Here is a 25,098-nt window from a genome sequence, read left to right as displayed (position 1 = left end):
TATCACTACAAACCCTTGTAAAAAGTCTCTTCTCATCTTTCTTATAAGCTCCCTTTAAGTATTGAAAGGCTACAATAAGTTCTCCTCGGAGCCTTCTTTTCTTCAGGCTGATCAACCCCAACTCTCTCAGCCTGCCTTTGTAGGAGAGATGCTCCAGCACTCTGATCATCTCTGTGGCCCTCCTCTGGACCTGTTCCAAAAGGTCCATGCCTGTCTTGTACTGAGGACTCCAGAGGTGGGTGCGGTGCTGCAAGTGGGGTCTCACCAGGGCAGAGCAGAGGGGCAGAAATGAAGAAGCAGCAGAGAAATGAAGAAACAGTCTGTAAAAATGAAATTTCAACCCAAACCTATTCTCTTTTGAAGTGTAGTGGAAAGGTGTATAGTGGGCATTTAGTTTCAGCATTGATCTTAGGTTACAAAAGGGGTCAGATTTCTACAGCAGCTTCCTATATTCTTTTGTCATGGCTAATAATTTTTGATCTTTGTTACTTTTTTTTTTTTTGTACACAAATCAGTATACATTAAAGATACATTTCTTTCAGTCCTTGTAGATTTGGGAGCTTCAGCTGGTTCCTACCGACTCTTTGATGACTAAAGTTAGATAAGATTGATTCTTCCATACTTTCATGAGTTGTGGGCATATTTTGCAGTGTCTTTATTCCTTTAGATTTAAAAAGGGCTACCTCAAGAAAAAAAAAGGCAGTACTGTATTTAAAAACTGTTAAATAATTTTACCTAGATTAAACAAAATAGCTTTGCTATTAATAATTTATAGTTTTATTTATAATAAGTGTACAATGAGTGTTGTTTTCCTTACATGAACACTTTGATGGTACCTTTTAACAATATGATAGCATATCGTTTTAACTTCATGTTCTAATCAGCTTTAGGACGCTGGCTTTGGTTCATTTTCAAACTGCTGAATATACAAACAATTTGAGACCAGATGCCAAATATTTATTAATTTAGCAGTAACTTTTAAATAGAACTTTTTTTTTTAACATTCCCATATAGCTCCAAAGCATTGGTACCTAAAATTGTTAAATAAGGGGTTTCCTGTGTCTAGCTATAAAACAATCACTTTGTAAAACATGAGAAAAGATGAAAACAATTAACAGGAAAATAGAGTTCAAATAGACTTTATGCTTGAACTGATTTGAAGTCTTGTTCTCCTGAAATATCTGATATAAAGGACCAGAGTTTAAAGTAAGAGTACATGGAATGTCTAACTATTACTTGGCTAAATATCAGTTTTACAACTGGAAATAGAATTTAGTTGAATCATGTAAGATAGGTTGTGATATGTTATATTTAATTAGTTTGGCATATATATGTACATAACATATACTAATGTAATAATCATATAATCCCATAAATCAGGAAGTTGTCTTTTGCAAGTATGTAGATATTAAGAAAAGAACTGCAGCTGTGACGTGCATTTTTAGTGAAATGTGTACTGGAATCTCATGTCATATCAGAGGAGATGATTTCAACATTCTGTAAATGTTTTCTGAAATTTAACTGTTTTATGAAGAAAGTATCTTTTTTAATTTCTGATAATGAAAGCAGTGGACCCAAAATGAAAGCAAAAGCCTAACACTAGATATTGTTTGGCTTATTCTGTTTATAATTGCATTTAAATAGTGACTGTTCATTCATGTCTCTTTTTGAGCTGTACTAACTGATAATGGGAAAACATTTATTTTAAGGTCCAGATGGCAGATATTAAATTGGATATAAGAAATGTCCTGAAGTCAAAGAAAATATTTACTAGTTGGCTTGAAAAATATTTTATTATCCCCTTCAGGAATATACACAGAAAGAGAAGCACAGGAACTCTTTTTTTAATTGAAATATTCCAGGACTTTTTGTTTTGTTTGTTTTTATGAGGCTGGATTCTGTGGGAAGTTGTAGTCTTTCTAACAATGAAACAGAAATGCTCACAAGGAATCATCCTACTTACAGGACAGCTATTTTCTCAGTGAGTAGGATGCTGTGCCCTGAAAGTACTGTTCCAGTATTTAAAAAAAAAAACAACAAAAACAAACAAACAAAAAAAGAAAAAAAACAGTTAAAAGATCTTCGGTCTTCCCGAATGAGTTTCTATAGAGTTGGCTGCAGTACCCTGCTGCTGCTGGTGCTGCTAAGCTTCCCTCTGGGCAGAAAAGAGGGTTCTGGGACACACTGTAGTTCAGGAAATATTGAAGTCCTTGATCTTGTAGAACTCTTTAGAGAGGATTTTTTTTTCCTTAGAAAGCTCTATAAATTTGTGGGACCACAACAGGGTGTGGAGCACTCTGGATCCGATGCGATGCTGCACAGCGCCTTGTTTTCAGTCACATCTACCCAGATTATTCATGCATCAGCAAACATTGGTATCATAGATGCAGGAGTTCATCTTGCTTAGTGCTATACTCACTCTGTGGTGAAAGAAATAATAAATAATACAGATTCATTGTCACAAATGTGAGTAGAATTCACACACTTTGAGGTTGAATTCACACAGTTTGAGGAAGATTGTCTCCTTTTTTTTACCTTGTCAGTTTTCAGTGTAGAACTGCACTATTAAAGAATGAAGCATGAATATTGGCAAAGGTTCCCGCAGATCAGACCAGGAAGATAGAATCATAGAATAGTTAGGGTTGGAAAGGACCTTAAGATCATCAGGTTCCAACCCCGCTGCTGTGGGCAGGGACACCTCACGCTAAACCATGTCACCCAAGGCTTCGTCCAACCTGGTCTTCAACACTGCCAGGGATGGAGCATTCACAACATCCCTGGGGAACCCATTCCAGTGCCTCACCACGCTAACAGGAAAGAACTTCCTCCTTATATCCAATCTAAACTTCCCCTGTTTAAGTTTGAACCCATTACCCCTTGTCCTATCACTACAGTCCCTAATGAAGAGTCCCTCCCCAGCATCCCTATAGGCCCCCTTCAGATACTGGAAGGCTGCTATGAGGTCTCCACGCAGCCTTCTCTTCTCCAGGCTGAACAGCCCCAACTTCCTCAGCCTGTCTTCATACAGGAGGTGCTCCAGTGCCCTGATCATCCTCGTGGCCCTTCTCTGGACTTGTTCCAACAGTTCCATGTCCTTTTTATGTTGAGGACACCAGAACTGCACACAATACTCCAGGTGAGGTCTCACAAGAGCAGAGTAGAGATGGCAAAAAATGGATTAGAGAGAAAAAAGGAAGAAAGAGAGCCAGTGTGATCTGCAACGAGAGAAATTTTTCCAAGAATTATTGTGGAGTATAAAATCATAAGAAAGGAAGAAGTCTTGAATCCTCAAATCTGGTCTCCAGATATTGGGAATGGCTGCATGGTACAGTCAATTTCATAACGGGATGGTGTACCTTTTCTTACTTTCCCTTCCAGTTTGAAGTTGCAGTGTCTATTGAGAGTTCTATTTTGTTTTTCTTTTTTCTTTTTTCTAATGTGTATTTTAGGTAGCTGGATCTAGCTACTTGTGTGTATGTTTAACTCTTCCATGAACTGAAACTGTGGACAGGAACTGTTGCTAAAACCTGATTCTTTGAAACTACTGCTTTAATTTACACTGCAAGTACTGAGAAGTAGCAAGTCTTACTCTCTTTAATAAAAGATTGCAAAGTTTCTGAAGATCTTTTTCTTCTTTCCCTGTCTTTAGACAGGGTGCTGTGGTTTGCCTACTAAGAAAGCTCCATTAGCCATTTTTCTGAAAACTTTTGTGTGTAATTCAGGAGCAAAATTTGGCATTTTTGAGATTTTTCTCTCTTTCGTTGACAAAAGATATTGCTTCTGAGTGATTTCATTATGCAATACAATTTTATATTCTTGAAAATGTTGTTTTAATTTTATTTCAGTCTTCTGATTTCTGAACTTTTGGGAGCTTCTTAAAAATTTTGCAGTGAGTGTTGTTTTGCAATTTATAAACTCTATATATAGGCCTTAAAATAATCCTATTCAGAATTTGAAGGAGCATTCGATTAGTATTCCATATACAATTCATTTTATACACTAGCGGTTTCCCCAACCTTTATTTCTAGATTTGAAAAAGGTATTTTTAAATTAAACTAACTGAATGTTAGATAATAGTGTTCTGTCAAAATATACATAGCATCTGTCTTGTTAATAGTATGTTACTGTTTCAGGTTTTGGCAGATAAACATGGTAATACCTTGTGGTTGAATGAAAGGGAGTGCTCCATTCAAAGGAGAAACCAAAAAGTTGTGGAGGAAGCACCAAGGTAAGGATACTAGACTCTTGATGCAGCTTTATAGTTACTGAAAGCACTTTAGGAAAGCTGCTTGTACAAATGGAAGCAAATTTTATTCTATTAAAAACCACAAAGAAAATAAATAAATGTTTAAGCTATATTCATTTGTCATAATGCAATTTGAATGTTGTTTTTCATGACCTTGTATAATATGGATATGTATTTTAACACTCAAATACATGTGGTATATGAGATAGCTTCCTTAATATGTCTGAGTTAATTTTCCTTTGCCACTCAGCTTTTAGATTTAAGAGTAAAATAAAATATGGAAACAGTATTCATTTTATCACAGATACAGATATTTGTGTTATAAGCATTGTGAGAGGGCCACATAATACTTTTAATTTCTGTTTGAAATGAAGCTTGAAGTATTATATTCTCTGTGCCACTTTTAGTGCCACTGATGGTAGTAAACTATAGATATAGTAAGCTATAGAAACAGTAACTCAAAAGTACTAAATAATCTTAATCCCACTGATTTCAAATAGAGCTGAGATACACTGCCGTTGTGCAAGGTATGGTCTTGCTGTGTTTTCTGTTGCATAGCATTCATCAGAGAATTTGTGTAATAAAAAAGGCATAAGGAAGTTCTGATTTTAGAAAACCATACATAGGTATATCACTGCCTGTGGGAATTCCCAGTGTAATGTGTTCACCAGCTGGGATGATTTTACCATTATTTTATAGCGCAGAACTATGTGATGCAATAATTCAGGATGTGAGGAAAAGCGCATCATTCAAATGATGTTTATTTACAGGCAGCATATAAATGAATGTTGAATTGTAGTTGTGGCACTGGCACTGTTTAGGACCTAGATTTTAAGTTACAAAACAAACGTTAAATCTAATTATACAAACCCACTAATAAATACTCAAATAGCTCTTGTTACTTCCTGGTAGTGATTGTGGGTTTCTCGGAAGCCTTATGCCTAAAGATCTTACTATGTTTTTGTTTGTGAAATGTGAATTCTTCAGGTCCTGAAACAATGTGCATGTGCATATACATATACCTAAGCACTTAGAAGACTTTTTTGCCTCAGGACTATGTGTAAAGTGCTGCCCACAACTACTGCCTGCTCATTCTCTATGCATGTGGTCAACTAAAGGGAGAGTGATGTGTCTTTCTCTTGCCAGGCAGCTGTGATCAGTGTTTTCTTTCCTCAGAAATATCAGCCTTTTAACTTTCTTGGGCTTCTATATTGGAGTTGTCAGTAAGTTTCCTCATCCCTTCCCATAACTCACATGAAAGAGTGTTCACAAGTCAATAGCTTCCAAAATTTGGCATGAAAACTCTTTCTTTCTTGTTGAATGCTTTAGACTCTGCCAGACTTTTATTGACAGCTTTGGAAGCCTTATCTGCCTTACAGCCACTTGCAGTTGGCTGCAGAATCCATTTATTTACAAAGGGTTACATGATAGTTGCAGATAAGCAGGGTACTGACTTCTGTGAGACATCGTAGAAACCCTAAAGCCTGAAGTTAGCCATTCCTGTGAGTGATGTTTCAGTTAGTGTCATTGATTAATGACTCCTGGAAACACCTTTTCTTATATGGCTGGGTGAAGGAAATACACTCTCTTTTTTTTTTTTTTCCTGTTTTAAATGGTAGCTGCCATTAAAAGTTCTGAGAGGTTGAAGCTGTTTGGGTTTTTGGTGTTTTTTTTTTCTTTTTTTTTTTTTTTCTTCTTTTTCTTTTTAATACCTTTCAGAGGAGATTTAGGTTGGAGATAATGAAGAAATTCTTTACTGTGAGTGTGATGAGGCACTGGAACAGGCTGCTCTGAGAAGTCGTGGCTGTCCCATCCTTGGAAGTGTTCAAATGTTCAAGGGGGTTGGAACTAGCTGATCTTAAGGTCCTTTCCAACCCTAACCATTCTGTGAAGCCCAGGAGATAGGAATACTATAGGGTAAAATGTTTGTTTGTCTTTTATACAATCTAAGGCTTTTGGCTTTGGCCTCTTCTTGAGCTTCTTTTGATTTACTTTTTTGCTATCGTGGTATTTTCCTAAGTGTCTAGTTTGAGAGATTGATTTTTGAGGGCCTTTTGGCTTTGAGAATAATCTCTATTATTTTCTGAAAGCTAAGTCTGCAACTGTTGAAATTACAGGATTACTTCATGTTTGAATCTCAGCAGTTGTTCTACTCTCTCTGTTCTTGGAATCACAGACAATAAGAAATGTCTGATCATCACCAGTACTTTAGTTAGTCCAGGGCAAAAGTTAGTGCTATGCAAAAATTCCAGAGATTTACAGTAATTTTCTTTGCTTCTAGCTTCACACCTCTTTGGAAGATGCTGTTGGCTTCTCATTTCACCACAGAGGCTGAAAGTTGCATAGAGAAGCTGTGGCTGACCCATCCCTGGAAGTGTTCAAGGCCAGGTTGGATGGGACTTTGAATAACCTAGTCTAGTGGAAGGTGTTGAAACTAGGGGTTGGAACTAGATGATCTTTAAGGTCCCTTCCAACGCAAAACCATTCTATGATTCTATGATTTTCTGTCAGTCTGTCTAGAAATCCTTGAAGGATTTGGGGTTAAGAGAAACAGCAAGCTTGTTCTGTTTGTGACTGTGTATGTGATTCATAGGTGGCCAGTTTAGACTTAGGGTCAAAACTGTGTTCTCAAATACTTTAACATATTTTTACTTGTATTGTTGTAGTAATTAATAGGTATCTCGAAGGAGAATGTTTTTTGTAGATAAGTAATTTTTTTGAATAAACAATATACCTAACTATTTCTTGAGAGCAGATAGGCTGACCTTGACGTTTAGAAACTGAAAGTACTGTTCTCTGCCAGTATAGTGGTATCTTCAGAGGAAGTGTAGATGTTACTGAATTTTATTGTATTTTTTTTAACCTGGGCAGTAAATTTCCACTGACAGTGGAACTGTACTTTTCAAATTCTCAACCTTATCTGTAAGTGAAGGTGATGGAAGTACTTTGTGAAACATTATCTGATGGGTAGAAGTGGGGAGGTAACATTTCGCCCATTTGGTTCATCTCTGGCTGTAGAAACAATGGCACAAACCAATTGTATTGTCTTTGATCAAATTTGCAATAGCTTGATGAATATCTTATGAGTTAAGTGTCAGCTGTGATCTTATATTTTCTCTTCGGTGCTTTTATCTTGTGAATCTTTTTTATTTCGTAGCCTTCATGCTGCCACGGGAGCTATTTGGTTGGAAGAAAAACAGGTGTATATGTGAGAAAAAGATTGGAAATCAGGTTTAAAATGCTGTGTTTTCACAAGTGATGCCTAATGAGATTGGACAAGAGTTATTTCAGTTGTAAAAGATGCATTGTTAGAGGAGGGAGAAACAATGTATATGAAAGATAAAGTGGTGGAGGGGAATAAGAAAGCTTTGATTAATTAACCTAGATGATTGCAGGGATGATCCAGTCATTTTAGAACATAAAGCTTAACCACGTGGCAGAGATCAAGTTTAGCAGTGTGACACCTCTGTTCCATTCTTTGGCTACAGCAGGAGGTGAACAGAGAGATTTCAGACCTACATTTAACAAACATAGTGAGGACACCACTGTAATAAAGGGGAGTAACTGTCTTTCATCTCTATAAGAAGTAATGATGGTTATTCTAGAAATAGAACATGAAGCCGATACTGAAAAGCTTCTGTTCTTCATAAGCCACTCATTGACCTTTCATGATCAAAGCCTTGCAGAAACCCCAGATTGAATTATAGATTGTTGATTTTGTGTAATGTATTATCCTCTTATTGAATCAAAATAAGAAATATGAAACTCTTTTACATTACCAGTGCCTACTTTTGGCAGGTGCGACATAGTTTTGCATGTCTTCTGTTTTTCCCTTCAATCTGGTGTAGGATCTGGGAGCTTTCTTTGGATCAGACTTGACTTTGTTTTCCTGTTGATCCAGCCTGCCCTGCTGTCTGTCAGAATCTGCCTGTGTCAGCACTGGAAGGATGGAGGTGCAAAGTAGCACTTTTGCGATGAAGAAAAGAATTCTATCCTAGTTTGCCTAGATATTTCCTCACTTTTTGTGTCATGTCAAATATGGTTTGTTGTGGCAGCAGTCTCTTAGCTCTTCTGTGAGTTCAGGTCTCAGTGAAAACCACCATAGCAAGTACTGAAAGATAAGTCCTGACCCAGGACTGGCTTCTATGTGAGTGTAGTCCTGGGCCCCAGGTGGAGCTTCATTGACTTTGATGTCACATTGACCTACACTTCAGGTCGGTGGAGGCTGCTGATTGCTGCTTTGCAGAATTAGGACCCACTTTTAAAGACACCTCAAGAAATAGGTAACATTTGTTATTTTAGTTTTAAACCATAACATAGAGACAGGGCAGAATTGATTCCTATTCCCTTACAAAAGTACTTTTAAAATGATAACTGAGTTATATGCCAAATGTGCATCACCACTGAAATATAATAAGCGTATTTATGAGCTTATGTAAGATGAACTACATGTTGTCTTTCATTGAAGGTCAGTGTATCAGGGTGAGGAGCAACAAGTTTCACAGCTTTGATGGAAAGCCACAGAAATTTCTCTAGCTCTAAATTAACAATCTGCATAGGTTAATTTGAATTTATAGGACAGAGGAGACCAACCTGAGTCTTTTGATTCACTGGACCAGTGGAAGGGGCATGTTGCACTTCTAGAATAAGAAGATCTGGTATTTGGGTGGTGCTCACAGGGGCCTCTGAGGTGGTAGCCGAGCTGCATTTTGGGTGCTTTTGAGTGTGTCCAGGATGTGTGGAATGGAGTGAATTGCAGTTAACAAACATGGATAACTGCTCTTCAGGTTATGGGTAAAGCTGAGAGAAGAAATGCAGGATATTAAGGTTTAAGTCATGACGGTGTTGATAGTGTTTTAGTTAAATATTATGGATGCCCAAATTTTTTTCATTGCAATCTCACATAAGAAGCCTGAATAAATACTTCATTATTTTCTAAAACTTCTTTATTGCTTAAAATATCAGTAAATGTCCATGGTGTTTTAATTCAGTCAGAAAACAAATTCCCCTTAGACCTCCTGTCTTGTATTTTGGCACTCATATTTCCATTGGTTGGATTTTTTAGTTACAGGGTTGTATGTTTTTTTTTTTTCCAAAAATATATGCTTTCTAAAGTATCATGAATTTTTATGTATTTTTTTTTCATTTAACTTGCATTATTATAAATCTCAGTGTTCCAAAAAAGTTGTGTTATATTTTAGAGAATACTGTTATTTGCCCTGAATTTCCTGTACATTGCAAAGCATGCAGTATAGCTATTTAGTAGTAATATAAATGTAAAGGCATCCATTTGACAGTTTTGACATGTTCCTAACTTTAATAATGATGCTGGCCTCTTTTGATGGTAGTTTAAGCAGAAGATTAAATGATTTAATTATTTTTTTTTAACTAAAAAAAGGCATTCTTTCTGTATCATAGCACTTTCCTAGACCCTGAAACTCGAAGAGCAATGGGAGAGCAAGCAGTAGCTCTTGCCAAAGCAGTAAAATATTCCTCTGCTGGAACAGTAGAATTCCTTGTGGACTCCAGTAAGAATTTCTACTTCTTGGAAATGAATACTAGACTTCAGGTAAGAAAAACAGCTCTTCAGATTCAGAAAAGTGTTATTTTAAAAAACAGAACATAACCTCCTTCCATAGTTAGGGGTCTGCTCCTGCAAAGACTTAAACGTAACTAACTTGACGCATGTGAGTACTTCCCACTGAACTTAAAAGATCTACTCACTTAAATAAGCCTGCATATACAAGACTTTGCAGCAGTGAGCCCTTGCACAGCACTCAAGTAAGCATTCAGAGCTTTTCCTCTTTGTTACCCTTGACCTAAAGACCTTGCAAGAGGTCACTGTTAAGTGCCACTGTGAGTTCACAGTAAGTGGCTAGCCCCTGTGCTCTGATGCTTTTCCCCACTGGTCCCTGAAGTTTCTTTTTTATTTTTTATACTTTGATGGTTGCTTGCTGAGTTTCTCTAGGAGGGTGATTAAAACTATATGTGTGCATCAGCAATAAACTCCACCAGCAATCTGCATATGATTGAAGCTATGACTGGAATGCATCTGTGTAAAAAGCATGCTGACGTGGTGTAGGATTTTTGTAACAGCGTGTGAAGTCAGTACTAGATGTTATAATGTACACTGCCAATGAATGGATAAGCAGTGTTTTATGGAAAAAACCCTCTACCTCTTATTTGACTGTTATAATGAATTTCTGGTCATAATCTAAGAAAACGGGCATATAACTTGAAGTCTGGTTATCATTCTCAAAGACAGGAAGACAGTTCTTCTTGTAAGCACGTAAATTCGATTGTCCTTATTCTCCTTTGCTCATTTCATTAAATAATGACAGAAATGTGGAATCAAGCACCAAAGTGAATAGCTGCTTATTCTGTTCTGGCTGCATTTTCTTTGGGACGTATTCTGCCTGCTGCTTTTACATGTGGGCAGGGATAGAGCATAAAGAGATCCTCTGACATCTTTGTATGACTTTGTATAATGGCTGGGTAAATTTATGCTTTGGGTAAAGAAGTGAGAGAAGATTTGGGGGTGTTGCAGTCCTCCCCTGTGCTAGGGGAGGACTGCTGGTAAAATTTGCCTTGCCTTGCCAGGCAGCATTGTTTTTGGAATTACTCATGACAGTTATATTTCACATGCTTTTGCTAGAAGTTTCCTAAGTACAATCTGCTCTACCTGAGATTCAGTTAGAAGGTTCTGGTTAATGGCAATGTATAGTTCATTAAAATGTGATGAAGAATTTCTGTCTCTTTGGTCATAATTTACACTTTTCTCAATCTTGTTTTTGAGAGAATGCTTCTTAATGCCTCTCCATGTTATTGCTCGCATAGAAGAAAATGAACGTGTGATTTTGTGCATAGCCCTCTGGAAGTTCAGAAACATTTCCTTGCTATCCTTGTAGTATATTATTGTCCATCAATTCCTAAATATAATTAGGGATGAAGTATCCATGAAGTCCTTTCTGTAATTTGTTTTCAAGATGTTATCTTTGCTGTTTTGTGGTGTCTTCCCCCTGCAGTGCCTAGTGGTATGTGTTCAAAGTCCCAGACAATAAACTTGCTTGATTGTAGAGGTCTCCACATATGCAGTAAGAAAGCTTTCACAATTCCATCTTTAAGGACTTTAAAGACTCCTTTTGAAAGATAGCCTAAGCCTAAGTTTGACAGTTCCCTGTAACAGCAGACTCATTCTTTGCAACCCTCAAAGAAATTTACTAATCTTAAATTACAGTACTTGTGCAGATATTCTCTAATTCCTCTATCCTGACCGTGTATTGTCTCTAATTAGCATTTCAGTTTGAGGCTGGAGAGTAGTAATTTTCTCTGATTCTTCCCCAGGTTTACACGATCGATCTGTCACTTCTCCCAGGTCTCAAGCTTTACTTTCTCTTCAGCTAACAGTTATACAACTAACATCTCATACTAACTCCCTTCCATTAAGAGCCAAACATAGAAACTGTAATGAGGCTCATCAAGGTTTAACTTCAGAACCAGGAGAGTCTACAGATGTCCCTGTATTGCTTCAGCCTTTTTTAACTTTTGCATTTCCTAACTCTGAACAGTGGCTAGCAGGCTCCCTTGCCCTGTTTTTGCTGAACACTCCACAGTTGGAAGAACTTACCCAAATGATGGGTACCTGGTCCATAAATAATGCTACTAAGGTCTTTTTCAGTGTGCATTACAGACAGAGCTACTGTCAGCATCATCAGAACATGTCTACTATATTATGCAATTTCCCATGTGTGTTTCAATGTTTCAGCAATCTCTAATCAGATCACTGTAGCCTTTTTACTTCAGAATACGCTTGTGTAAAGGGAACTAAACTGTACCCAGTACATTTCACTGCCTGCTGATTTCTTCGTCCCTCCCTTTGGTCTATCTGTCAGATATCTTCCAGTGTTTTTGGTAACTAATTTTGCAGTAATTGAGACTTGTATTATTACTTGGCTGTCTTTTTAGGGAACTCTTTGGGAATATACCTTTTCTGCTGTATAGTCCTGCAAAGAAGTATAAATTGCACCTTACAGGAAGTTCATATTTTATTTAATTTTTGTGTTAAGTGTTGCTGCAATTCAGTGTGAGATTGGAAAGCAAAAAAAGGTTGTTGAATCAACTCCATTGTGTCTCTTGTATGCTACACAAATCTGTTTCAGATGTTTCACTCTCTCAAGTGATTCAGCTAGAATGATTTATTCTTTGCTGTTGGCAATGTTCTTTTTGTTCTATCTGCTTTTCTGACATTTTTCAGAGGCTAGCTGATAAGTATGAGACACAAGATCGGATAATTGCATAGAAAAACTAGTTATTCTTACTTTCCACAGGAAAATGTAGAGATATATGCCCTAGCAGCTACAAGAGAATTTCTGTATGTTGTCATTTAGGGCACTTTTGGTTTTCAGGCAGCTACTACTATTCAGATCGCTGAGGCAGACCACATGTTGAATTTCTAATTCTTTATAGCTGCTGTGGTGTGCTTTGTGTTACCTAGTTGTCATTAGCTGTTTCAAGGGCATAGTCCAAAATAGCCAAATAAGAGCTTTGACATAAAAATGTCTGAATGTTTAGACTGATAGCCTTTCTAACTTTCAAATTGTGTCAACATCTCCTTATCAGGCTGCCGTCAGAAGTGCTGGCTTTCGCTAGGAAAGTGTCTTCTGCTTTTCACTGGAAGATGAGAAATACTTCTCTTTGACTTGATAGAAAGAGAGTCTACCTCCTGTAAATAAAGAATATCTGTTAATGTATGGGTGTGTGGTGTGGCTAAGCTCAGTGCATATGAATCAGTTAGTAACAGCAAAGGGTAAATATCACATACTCTGGAATCCTGTAGTATCTGTAGATGAGAAGCATCCGTCATTGGCTTGAGAAGAACTGAAGTACAAGGAGCAGTGTGAGGAGAGCACTCACCTTGAATGCAGTTTGTACATTTGTGTTTCAGGTCTGTTCCCAACCTTGTGTCTCCCCCATGGGTTGTGCAAATTAAGTGACAAGTGAACACTCCCTCTTCAAAACATGACCAAATTTGCTTAGAGTGATCCTATTGAAAACATCATTTGTATAGAGTGTATTCAGCACAGTGGAGTTGAGAAATACGGTAATTTGAGTAGCAGCGTGTTTTCTCCCATGTGACAGTTTGAATGTTTTTGTCATAACTTTTTAGAGAATAAAAGTTAATTTTGTGGAATATTTTGTCAACCTGTAAAAGATTTATTGAAAGCAAGTGGCATATCTGTATGTTTTTATTTTACAGTTGTAGTGAGAGAATTTATTTTATAGAAATGTTTTCAAGTTCTTTTAAAGTAACTTGATTCTAAGGCATAAGGCAAACGTAAATAAACTTCCATACGCCCATAAAACATTGCTCAGTGTTAAGATATGTTGTTCACCACTTTCAATGTTTTCATCAGATTTTACTGACCCCTGGAAAATGATATATTCCAGAGCTTTGTCTTTGTGCAGAACTGGAAGTGTAAAAGACAGAGGGAGAATTATTACGTGCAATATATCTCTTTCTACCTTCCTTTTCGTCTGTTTGTCCACTCATGAAAGTAATAAAGAGCATGGTTGGGAAATGTCTAGGAATATGTAGAAATCCAGCTGGTGATTGTCTGGAGCTTCACTACTTATAAACTCCTGGTTCTAACAGTTTCATAATGGTATCTATATTCTGTTGCACATCATTAGGCAGCACCTGCTACATGTTTGCTCAGTGAAGGAGATAAGTGCTGGAAAATTCTGCAGCTGCACTATATAAACAGCACTGGCAAAATACAAATAGCAAAGTGATGAGCTGAGTCTGGATTGCCGTCTAAAACCACAGAGAGGTGCTGACTTTGGTATCCATAGCAAACCCATGGGACAGCAAGAGGTAGTTTTGCTGTCTGGGTGTGTGTAGCTGCCTAGAGGATGAATTGTGGTAGGTGAGCTTGAGTGTGGGAGCAGTGAAAGGGGCTGTCAGGAGGCAGAGGACCAGATTTCTGCTGAGTCTGAATGGAGAGATTTCAAAGTAAAGTCTCAAGTGACTGTTTCTGCTGTTTGCTGAGACTCTTCATATTTCTTAATACTGGAATTGTGTTTTACTGTGACACTTTGCTTCAGTCATTTTAAGTAGGCTAACAAACAGTGTCAGATGGTAAAGACTTTCAATTGCCGCTAACCTGGGCTGAATTTGAACTACTGACCTAAAGGTGAAAGGTCTCTTATCCCATTACCAATCCCCTAAGCCCACCAGAATCCATTCTGCACACAGTTTATACCAGCTGTTCATGGCCATTTTTAGAACCGAAAGAAAAGGTGATTTTGCTGCCAAACAACACTTCTTCACACAAGAGGGTCAGCCGACAACAGTTAACCAGATTTTTGCCACATTCTTGCCTCCTAATGCAACTTCCATTATGTAGCTACTGGTTGTCTGCTTTTCAGGCTTCCCAAAAGAACTACAGAAAAGCATTGCTAATTGTTGTTGACAGAAGAGAACAACATTGTTTGTGTAAGTCATTGAATCTGAAAGATGCCATTAACAGTGCTGCCAGGGCATAGAGCGATATCTTGGAGACGATGTTACCACATAACTATCATAAAATACTATTTATAAAGTAGAGAAAAAGGAGGCTCCCCTTCATTTTTAATAAGTAGAGGAACAAAAGATCTTGAAAGGGCGCAATAGTTTCTTTCCTCTGGTGAATTTGATGTAAAGCAAACCAAGATTGGCTGCAGTGTGACCATAACCACCTTGAACAAAGTACGCTGAGAGGGCTTTAATACTGCTGCTAAATACAGTGAAAGCAGGGATTGCATCTTTAGGAAAGACAGTGTAGGTCTTGTGGGTACAAATTTATTTATATTGTGAAGTATGTAGTGGAAACGAAATTATGTAGAATTACTGAATTGTGAGATTGTTTTTTTGAAGTGTGTTTATTGAGAAAGTTATGTTGAAATTGTGAGCTAAATAATTTGTTGATATAAAGTGTGTGCTGTTCATTTAAAACACAGAGAAGACAGGTTCAGTATTCATAGGCTATGTAAGTGTTTTCTTACCCGTGTCTGTCCAGTGTGATAAAGAAAAAAAATCCTTGCAAATTAAAATTGAGAAAACTGAATTAATGATTATTGGAAGATAAATTCCTATGAGGAAGTAGATTACTTTTCTTTTCAGAGTTATTATATGCTATGATTAAAAAATTAGTTGGGACCAAATGTCTGTACATTAATCTTTATTTCTATAGCATCTTACAGAGGAAACAACAGAAGTCTATCTGAGCATCTTAGTTGATGGAAAGTTTTTGTAGTTCTGGTTGAACTCAGTTCTTTGATCACACACTGATAAATAAGAAAATAAACAGCAACTGGTACGGCATGCTGTGTCTATGGAAAAGGACAACACAAGGGATTGCCTGTTACATATTCCTGTGTGCTCTCTGTTCATTCTGTGCATTATTCCAACCGTTGTCTGTTCTCCAGCAGCCTTTCTGAAAAGCTGTTTTTCCTGTGTGCTCCCAAACCCCATATACACATGAACTCTTTTGCAGAAACAAGATGTGACCCCAGAGTACTCCTGCTCATAGTAGTCAGGAAGCTGGCATGCCTGAAGAGCAGAACACGTGTGCACCTCTGTGGCTGTTCAGTTCACCGAAATAGAAACCAGACTTACTGGAGTAAAGGGGGTTGAGGAGCATCTGTAAGTTGGTGGGTTTGGGTCAATTGATACTGGATTTGGCTGCAGCAGAAAAGCCTGTGGGACTCCAGGTGAATCATGTTTCCTGGACACTGAGGTGTATGTTGAAAGTTAGTTTTGAGATTATTTATCTGAATGTAAAGGAGTATCTGACACCAGCTAGGGACTTACAGTAGTAGGAGTGACACAGGCTATAGTTTTAAGTCTACTGAAATTCAGATTTTCTTGGCCACTGTAGTCTGCTTGAATGCGCCAAATCGTGAGTAACTTGATGCCTTATGCACACAGGGGCAAGAGAGCGATTTGTGAGAGTATCCAGAAGTGTTTGCTATTAGATCTGAGTACCTTGACGGTCTTGGGAAAAATGCATCCTGAAATGATTCCCCTGAATATAAGGGGAATATAAGTCATTGCTAATTTAACTCTTATCTCCAACTATTCGTAAAAACTGCATGACTGTTTTTGTAGCTGTGGATAAACCCTAGTATGGTAAAGTTTTAAGAGTGTTGGCAGTCACAGAACAGGAGGAGAACTAGCAACTTCTCCATGCTGTTCGGGGCGTGGATGATAACTGGACTGCGATGTTGGCAGGTACCCCTAGCTCTTTTGTACCTGCTTCACCATGTATTATTAGTTACTATTTTCTCGTGGGCTTTGCCACTAGTGTCTCTTGCTGTACAAACTGGAAGAGGTTAGGGAAGCAAAACTACTTTTAATACACACAGTGAATCTCAACTGCTGTGAGATGTCTGTAAAAGAGCAGGTCCCGTATGAAGGGGCAGCACTTTACCATGTATAGATGTTGCTAGCTATAACGGGTATGGCTTTGTAGACTTGAAAGCAGGAATATAAGTGGTATTTTTTAGGGGAAGAGGTGTGTGTATATCACAGAAGATGGGGAGTAAGACTTTTTAAAGGTGATGCGTATCGTACTTAAATGTGTTGAAATGATGACTCGTTATAAATTGTGTATGACCGGACTTTGGTGTAAGTAAAGGAACTAGTAGTAAAGGCGATCCTTTTGGCAGCTAACTAATTGGGAGGTATTGCTGATCAATTTTTCTGCTTGACCTGTTGAGAATAAGGTACAGCTGTTTTGATGATATAGCTATGATCCTTAGATTGCTTGCTGCAGACATGTCTGGTTTTGCCTTTTGTGTTAAGGACAGACACAAATGTGTGAATTTACCCACTATCTCGTAACCATACGAACATTGGCTCTTACCTTATTGACTAGGGCTTCATTGGCAAGATCTTGGATCAGCTGACTACAAAACTGAGTATGACTGTAGTCAGCTGACTGCAACATTGAGGTGCTGATCAACTGAGAGGGATTCAGCTCTGTTTGTGGGCATACTTGCATTCACCTCTAAAAATTCAGTCCTTGACTTACCATCTATAAAATGGCAAGTAAAGGCTGCTGATTGAGAAGACATATAGCATAAAGTTAATAGAAGAAAATACATCAGGCAGGGAAACCAAGAGTAACGTCTGAAGTAGAAGGCTGAAAAGTAAAAAAGTGTTTAAAGCCTAGCCTTTAATAGTAATTTAAAAAAAACTACAGTTATGTTAGTCAAATAGCTGAAACAGTTATTGCAGAGCTTTTGTAAGTAGGGGATGATGATGTCTGTGTGCTTTTTTGTGGAGGAGGGGAGAGAGAAGAGGGGGTCTAATCTTTTAGCTTTTCCTACTCCTGTCCTTCCTTGCTTTGGAAAAGGTTAGAGTTTTAATTTCAGATCCTGCATGTATCTCTCTGTTGGGTGGATTCTTGTACCTCCAAAACCCCATTTCAGAGTGTTTGTTTGACCAGGTTATGGCATTGCTGCTTGATTAAAGCCCTTTTGCACTGTACACCAAAGCATATTGTGAATATTGCTTAAAATACTGACCCCTCCTGCTCCCTCCTTGCCAAAAGAAAATGGCGAAAACATGTGCAATTTGGTCCACACACCTCACTGAAAGGTTAAATTTACAAATAAGTTAACCAGGATTTCAAGGTTAAAATTCTTCTCTACCCCATTTTTGGTTATCTTATGGTCTTAATGTATACTAAAATGCATTCAAAATGTATTTGGTACCCCCAAATTAGTGGTATGATTGGTACTTCTACATTATGCCTAAACAGCACTTGCTGAAGCACAGTCCTGAAGGAAAGCAAAACAACTGCTTACCCCCAAGAAAACCTCAAAAAAAAAATTCCTCATTGTATTTTCTGAATGCTGTTTTATGTGCAGACACAAAGGGAGTATTTTGAAGAAACAGCAGAAAATATTGACCAAGTCAAAGATCTGTACTGAAGAATGGATTAAATAAATGTTTGTGAGTCGTAAGAACCGAACAACAAAAATATTTTTCTTTCCAGAAACATTCCATCCTATTTTGATCATCAACAATAAAGCTGAAAACAACAATGAAGCTATTGAATCTGGAATGCCAATTGCTATCCAAGATAAATGACAGTATAACTAAATAATGCAAATGTCTTTGTAATAAAAAGAAAAAAAAAAGAAAGCTGTTGTAATTTAATTATCTGGAATGTTAGTATTCCAGATGTGTTCTAAACTCAAAGGTAATTTTTTAAAACTTGAATTTCAAAATAAGAGAGTAAGTTCTGTTGTCCAAACAGGAATGTGTGATAAGTAACTTAGGGAGTTTTAATAGAAACTTCAAGTCTTAATAGAAATTGAATTGCTTCAATTTAACACTGCAGGATAGATACTAAGATGTTCCATAGATTCTTGAAATACTATTATTAAGCTTGACATGCTGGAGAATATCTTGTGTTAGGTAGACTCAAGATTGAATCCCAAAGGTACATCTTAAACTGTATAATCAAATTCCCATTTCAATGTCACTTATCCTTCAAAGAATAGGTGCTTGTTTCAGTGATGATTTATCATTAAAATTATGTCAAAACATCTTAAAATGTTGTTGAAACTCTAAACAAACTCACAGCACACACAGGGCTAATTATGGATGCCATCTGTTTATTTTTACAAAGCTTTTTTCTTAAAGACCAAAGCATCTACTTGTTCTGATAAGTCACAAGATTACACTAGTGGCTAAATATTTTTCTTAATATTAGTGTACTTGAAGGAAGAAAGACAAGTGATTTGGTCACTGACCTTTTCCTGTGTCACAAAATGTACACAGTGTGACATCTCATGATAGAGAAACCATTGTGAAGTGTGGTTTTTTGAGGTGTTTTAGCCCTTGGAACGCAAACACTTTATAATAAAAGTGTCAGTTCTGTTGTAATTTCAATATGGAAAGTCTAATAGATGTCTCTGTGTGAAGAAGATGCTTTTAGCATGCCTATTTTTTACTTGATCTATATGGTGTGCCCTCCTATCTTTGCTTGCTTTCCTGCTGTATGCTGCCTAGTTAAAGGGTCTTTTTAAAATTAATAAATATATCCATTTAGATCCCCATTTCAAGGAAAAAGAGCGTGTGTCTATGTGCATATGCGCGCACATGTGTGCATGCTCGTACGCACATGCCGGGTTAGCCTGAACGATGGGTATTCCCATGGCAGCATCATCCAAAGCCCTTAGCAGCAATTTGCTGAGAGTGCAGAGTGACTCTGCTGGTCCAGCCCAGCTATTGTGCATGCTAAGCACTAAACAGATAAGTCTGGAGGTGGAAAAAAAAATTGAAGAATCCATCTGCTCATTTCTGCTACACTGCGCTGATGCAAGATTACGCTAATCTGGTTGCTTGTCAGGACAGGTTAGTGAAAGCAGGCGAATGGGTGAGATTTAGGGTAGGCTTGTTCTATAGAAAATTGTAAGTGGGTCCTGTATATGCCATGTGAAGTGTAGCAGAATGGGTTGATTATCAGCTACTTGGAGATTTTCAGTTAAAATATACTTATGGCTACAGTGCAAGTCTTTTAAAAACAAAATTGCATGGGAAAAGCTTCTGAACAAATGAAAATTAACTCATCATCACCAGGTACATTTGAATTTGTAAAATAAATGAAAAAAGAAACCAAAACAAACCCCTACAAACCCCCAAACCCTCCTAAGGTGTTCTGTCTAGTTTTCCTTTTGTATGCTGCCTCTAGTCATTGTAATATCCTAATTATTTTCCGGGATGATCCTGAAAAGGCAGTGTTTGTTGATGTTTGTCAGTTTTTTGGGGAAAGAAGACCAAGATCGGAATGTATTCTTTGTCTGTTCTTTGGCTGATCTAATTTCTTGTTTATCTGTGGTTGTTTATGGAGAGGGATTTTTTTGTTGTTGTTGTTTTTTGTTACCTATTGACTGACAGTTCTTGACCTTGCAGGTTGAACATCCCGTCACAGAATGCATTACCGGCCTGGACTTAGTCCAGGAAATGATCCGTGTTGCTAAGGGTTACCCTCTCAGGCACAAACAGGCTGATATTCCCATCAACGGCTGGGCGGTTGAATGTCGAGTTTATGCTGAGGTAAATGAGTGGTAGCAGGGAGGGAGGTAGGTGGCTGAATTGTGAGTAGTAATACCCGAGTGTGGATAGATGCCAAGGTGAAGTTAAGGAATATCATATGAAAGTCACAATTTAAGAGTATGCAACACAAATGGTTAATGAGATTTTGTAGAATTGTAGAATTTTTTTTTTAATTAAAAATGCAATGTGTATTTCAACATAGCTTTTTCTGAAATCAAAATTAAAAAAAGATAGAAGTCAATTAAGGTTTATTTCTAAGGACATTTACTATATGTTCTGTTCATGTTTAATGCAGTGCTGGAGCTACTTGCTACAGTTAACTACTGTTTCCAGGTTTCTTAACTTGTGCATGTGAAACTTGTTCACTTAAGAAGACAGATAAAATTCAGTGGCTTACAGAATTTTTGTTGTATTAAAACATTTAAATAGGTTGTTGAAAAAGCAAGTTACATATCTTCTGAAACAAGAGTTTATAGGACAAACTTTCAAAGTGCATTGCAAGATAATAGTTTAATAATTATGGTATGACTATCTCATCTTAAAAAAAAACTTACTAAAATGCAGGAGCCATTTTCAAGCATGTTTAGGACATTTCAAGGTAATGTCTTTTTGCTGCCATTTTTGATGCATGAAAACCAAGATTTGTGAATTAAAAATTATGCCTAGCTTCCTTCATTTTGGTTTAGGAATGTTTTAGGTAATAGTATTTTTCAGAAGTAATTCAGCGCCTCTAGATGTCTTTTTTCCGTTCCAACTATTGTGGCTTTTGTGATGAAAGGCATCTTACTTTATGTTGGTTTTGTTCTTCATGCACGTAATCCTCAGTTTGCTATACTGATTACAAGTTATATGGACTGTTCTGATAAATAATAAATATTTGCCCTGTGATTGGCATGGAAGCTATTCTGAGCATGGGTAGCCTTTACTCTGGAGTAACTGATACTTGGACTTTTATTTTCTGTTCAGTTTAGATTCTGCCACATTTGTAAGTGCTGGGTCCAACTACTTTGCCATGAATTTAGTTATTCTGTAGGCCATATATTTATTTGCTGTCCTATGAAGTTTATATTGGCATTGCATTATGTAGAAGATTTCAAAGGCATAAAGCTCAGTTTGGTTTCTTAAGGTAATTGAATTTCTAATTGCTCTTTTTATCTCTAGAATTTTATTCTTTATACTCACTTCTCAACTCCACCCTTCTTCCAAGGCACAAAGTAGCAATTGAAAATGTCATCTTCGTATATTTTGGTGGCGTACTGTAGCTGTGTGCAGAACACTTCTTTTCTGCTTTTTGAGTGTGATTCAAGAGAATTTATATGCTTCCAGCTGTTTATTTGGAGTCACAGGGGTAGGTGGATGAAGAAATGTACTTCAACACAAGTAGTTCTGGGGAAGAAAACAAAGTCATTCCAGCAGTGGTTTCTGTTAGCCATTAAGCTTTTAAGTGTTATTTTCTCTGAGTCTGTAAAAGCTTAACGCTTTCTCATGTTGAATTTTATTTCAGGACCCATACAAATCTTTTGGCCTGCCATCCATTGGTAAACTTTCTCAGTATCAGGAGCCATTGCAAGTGCCAAGTGTAAGTAACTTGGTTCTGGTGTTCATGGGTGCAGAGTGTCTCTTTTATAGATGAAGACTCTAAGTACTTTGCAGCTTTGTAAATCAGGCTTTTTTTTCCAGCTTCTTGCCGGGGGAATGGGACAGGACATGAGAATACTTACTTGTGAAACCTGAAAAACTACTTAAAAATGCACACTTCCAAACTGGGTTTAAAATATTCAGATTTGGTATAACAGGAAACCATTATATGTTGAAATACTTTGTTACATTCTATAACTTTCAGCTTAAGTTTTTCAGACACATGATTTGAAAGTACAGTGAAATGTTGTGTCAGCTCTTTAAGCGCAGAGAACTGGGGACACCAGTGAGAGACTGCCAGTGCTTTCTGTTTAGCTTTGTGGACTTTAAGAGGAAATTTGTTACAGTGATTATTACACATTTCAGGATACAGTCTGACTATATGGAAAAGTTGTTTAACAAACAGTGTTTTCTGCTATGTGTAAAGAACAAGGACACTACCTTTTTGTAAAACCAAAGTAGTCTAAGTCATAAGTACGCATATACATGACACTATGTCAGTTAGTGGAATGATGAGGCTGTACCATCTGTGAATACGATTAGTCAGTCTGATTGCTTGCAGGGAAAATATTGAAAGATTACAGGAGGAATCTCAAATGTGGAGATGTTATTGGATATATGATTTATTTCGCTTCTTAAATTGTTTTTGCCCGTGTACTTTCTGAAGGGACCTGACCCTTTCTGGTCTTTAAGGCTTCATGCTGTGTTCAAAGCCTGAAAGCCGAAAAAAAATTGTGAAGATCTAAAAGACATTATATGATCTTAAAGAGGAGATGAGGGAAAAAGGTATCATTGGATGTATCTAAACTTTTTTTTAATGAAACAAAGAGTGTATTTAATAAGAATTTATAATGAATACTCCAGTGGTTGTTAGAAGTTTTCACCATGTTGTAATAACTAACAGGATGTCAAACATTTTGCCCTTGCAAGTTTTTGCAATTTGCAATTTTCCAAACGTGAGACCTGTTGAAAGTACAAGTGATAATGGACAAACTATACCCCCTACGGTCTTTGTCCCACCAAATCTTTCTTCAATTAATGCTGCAGCAGGAGTTTTATGTAATAACATTTGCGCTTGTGAGCCATCCATAGAAAGAAAAAACAATTAAAATGCTTTAAATGTTCTGCTTACTGCTGTTATTTGCTTGTGTGAATGTTGCATGTCAGCTAAATGGACCACGGAATAGATAAAGTGATTGGGTGCAGGAGAGTGCACACTAAGCTTTGTCTATCATTATTGCTGGGAGCAATCAAATTGATGCCAGCAGGACAGTAGACGCGTTGACAGCTGTAATTATGTATCTCCATGGTGATCACTTTTGGCCTGTCATGGAGGCCCATGAGTCCCCTCCCTTGCAAGCATTTAATCAGACTGGGCTGTCACTTGTCAGGTAGACGGGGTGGGCTGGGAGTTGTGCTTAGGGGGAGAGGTGAATTGAAAATGAAGGGTGGGAGATGCCTGATTGCTTCACGTGGCCCATTGTGGTACCAAAGAAAGAAATTTTAATTACGCTGGAGGCTTCAGAGCAATGGTTTGAGGAGCTCATATGGAGTGTCTAGGCTGTTCTCTTTCTATATACTTCTATTGTCCTATTAAAAATAGAACAGCTATTTTTATGTAGACACTCATGGTTTGGTGTCTTAATACATGTTTTCTGCCACTGTGAAACTAATTTCTCTCCTGAGAATGTTGTGCCGCTAAGAACAAAATTAATATGACTAGAAAAGTTCAGCATTACAGGCCCATTGTGCCATAGTCTTTGTTTTATGCATTTTAGATTTTAGAGATGTCAACAAGTTGGCTTAAAAAACTGTAGTGGAGAATTGTGTGTCACAGTGATTTCGTCTTACAAGCAGTGTGTTGCCCAATGCATTTTCAATTTATTTCCTCTGTGTCTTAAGTTAGGTAGTTAGTCTACCTGTGCCTGTTTGTCAGCTGCTCAAGCCAGTGGAACTGGTGTGCATGGCTATGTGAAGGTTTTTTTCTTAGCCACAGATGGGAATATCCTGGCTATATTTTTGTCATGTAGTCTGTAATTTCCTTAGAACGTGGTACTTGTGAATACCTATTTTTTTTCATCTTTGATAGTGAATTTTAAGATGGGTGGCCACAAGCCCCTGTATTGTGATAATGAGCATTCATGTTCAGTGCTCTTACACAACATAGCAAAGGTACTGCCATATCTGAAGAGCTCCAGCATTGCTCCTTGCCAGTATGATCACCAGTCTGGACTTTTAATGACTCTTACCAGAAAGAGAAAACTTACACTCTGATACAGCAAAGTATTGAGAAAGACTAGAACCTGTATTTGTTGGCAAGTGGAGTTCAATGCGCTAGCAGTTCATTGCAGGACTGTGACATAGATTGTGCTTTTTTTTGCTCTTCAGCTTTTTTATTTTTCCTTTTAATGTTGTCCTGGTGTCATAATATGTAATGGTAGTTACAACAGCAGTAGAAGTGTTTGGGCTGTAATACCAATGAGCTGTAAGGTCCAGTAGGGTCTTGAACCCTTGCTTTCTTTGGTACTTTAAATACTGAGTAAAAGAAAGGAAATATGTTATAGTGAGTATCTGTCTGTTGGATTAGGGTTTCTTTTTCATCCAATATTCATTAAGTTCTCTCACACCATATAGTTTATAAAATCACCTACTGTTACCAGGCTCTGAAAATGTAAGCACCAGAGGGAGAACTGAAGATGGTAAATGTATTTCTTTTCTGCTGTCATTTTTTTAGTCATCTTGATTTTCTTTTAAGAAAATTAAACTTCCACAAAGGGGTCCGGATTTAAAGAGAAAAAAAAAAGGAAATTAAGCAGTAGTTTTAAAAGAATTTTAAATTCTTACTGTAACTTTTTTTCAGTTTTTAGGATATTGTACTTAGAAAAAAGTGTAAATTTAAAGTAGCAAATGTAAATGTATAGTGGTATGTTTGCATGTTGCATATGAACAGAATCATAGAGCATGTAGTCAGTAGCCTCAGAAGCCTTGCCTTAGCATCTGACTAACCTGCTTACTGTGGGTCTGAAGTATGCACCTTTCATGGGCTTTTTATTTTGTCAAAATATGATATACATGTATAAATACATGCACATGTGTGCATAAG

General features: G+C 37.3%; 1 protein-coding gene across 5 annotated transcripts in view; it reads left to right on the top strand.

Moving 5' to 3' along the window:
• The window catches only part of PCCA (propionyl-CoA carboxylase subunit alpha), a 290,674-nt gene that overhangs the window by 93,281 nt on the left and 172,295 nt on the right, over positions 1 to 25,098 (top strand). For 4 of the 5 annotated variants that reach the window (XM_061472833.1, XM_061472832.1, XM_061472831.1 and 1 more), the window contains 4 exons: positions 4,134 to 4,228; positions 9,665 to 9,815; positions 20,214 to 20,357; positions 21,862 to 21,936. In XM_061472833.1, the coding sequence (XP_061328817.1) occupies positions 4,134 to 4,228; positions 9,665 to 9,815; positions 20,214 to 20,357; positions 21,862 to 21,936 (465 nt within the window). Of the gene's footprint in view, positions 1 to 4,133; positions 4,229 to 8,480; positions 9,041 to 9,664; positions 9,816 to 20,213; positions 20,358 to 21,861; positions 21,937 to 25,098 lie in introns of those variants that run through there. The other variant, XM_061472835.1, reaches the window with a different exon arrangement.

The sequence above is a fragment of the Pezoporus flaviventris genome, unplaced genomic scaffold (genome assembly GCF_033815535.1).
Source record: "Pezoporus flaviventris isolate CSIRO_AGI_PZ_B2104156 unplaced genomic scaffold, CSIRO_AGI_Pfla_v1 ptg000072l, whole genome shotgun sequence".
Lineage (NCBI taxonomy): Eukaryota > Metazoa > Chordata > Aves > Psittaciformes > Psittacidae > Pezoporus > Pezoporus flaviventris.
Note: the sequence above shows the minus strand (reverse complement) of the source record. Positions and strands in the feature narration are given on the sequence as shown.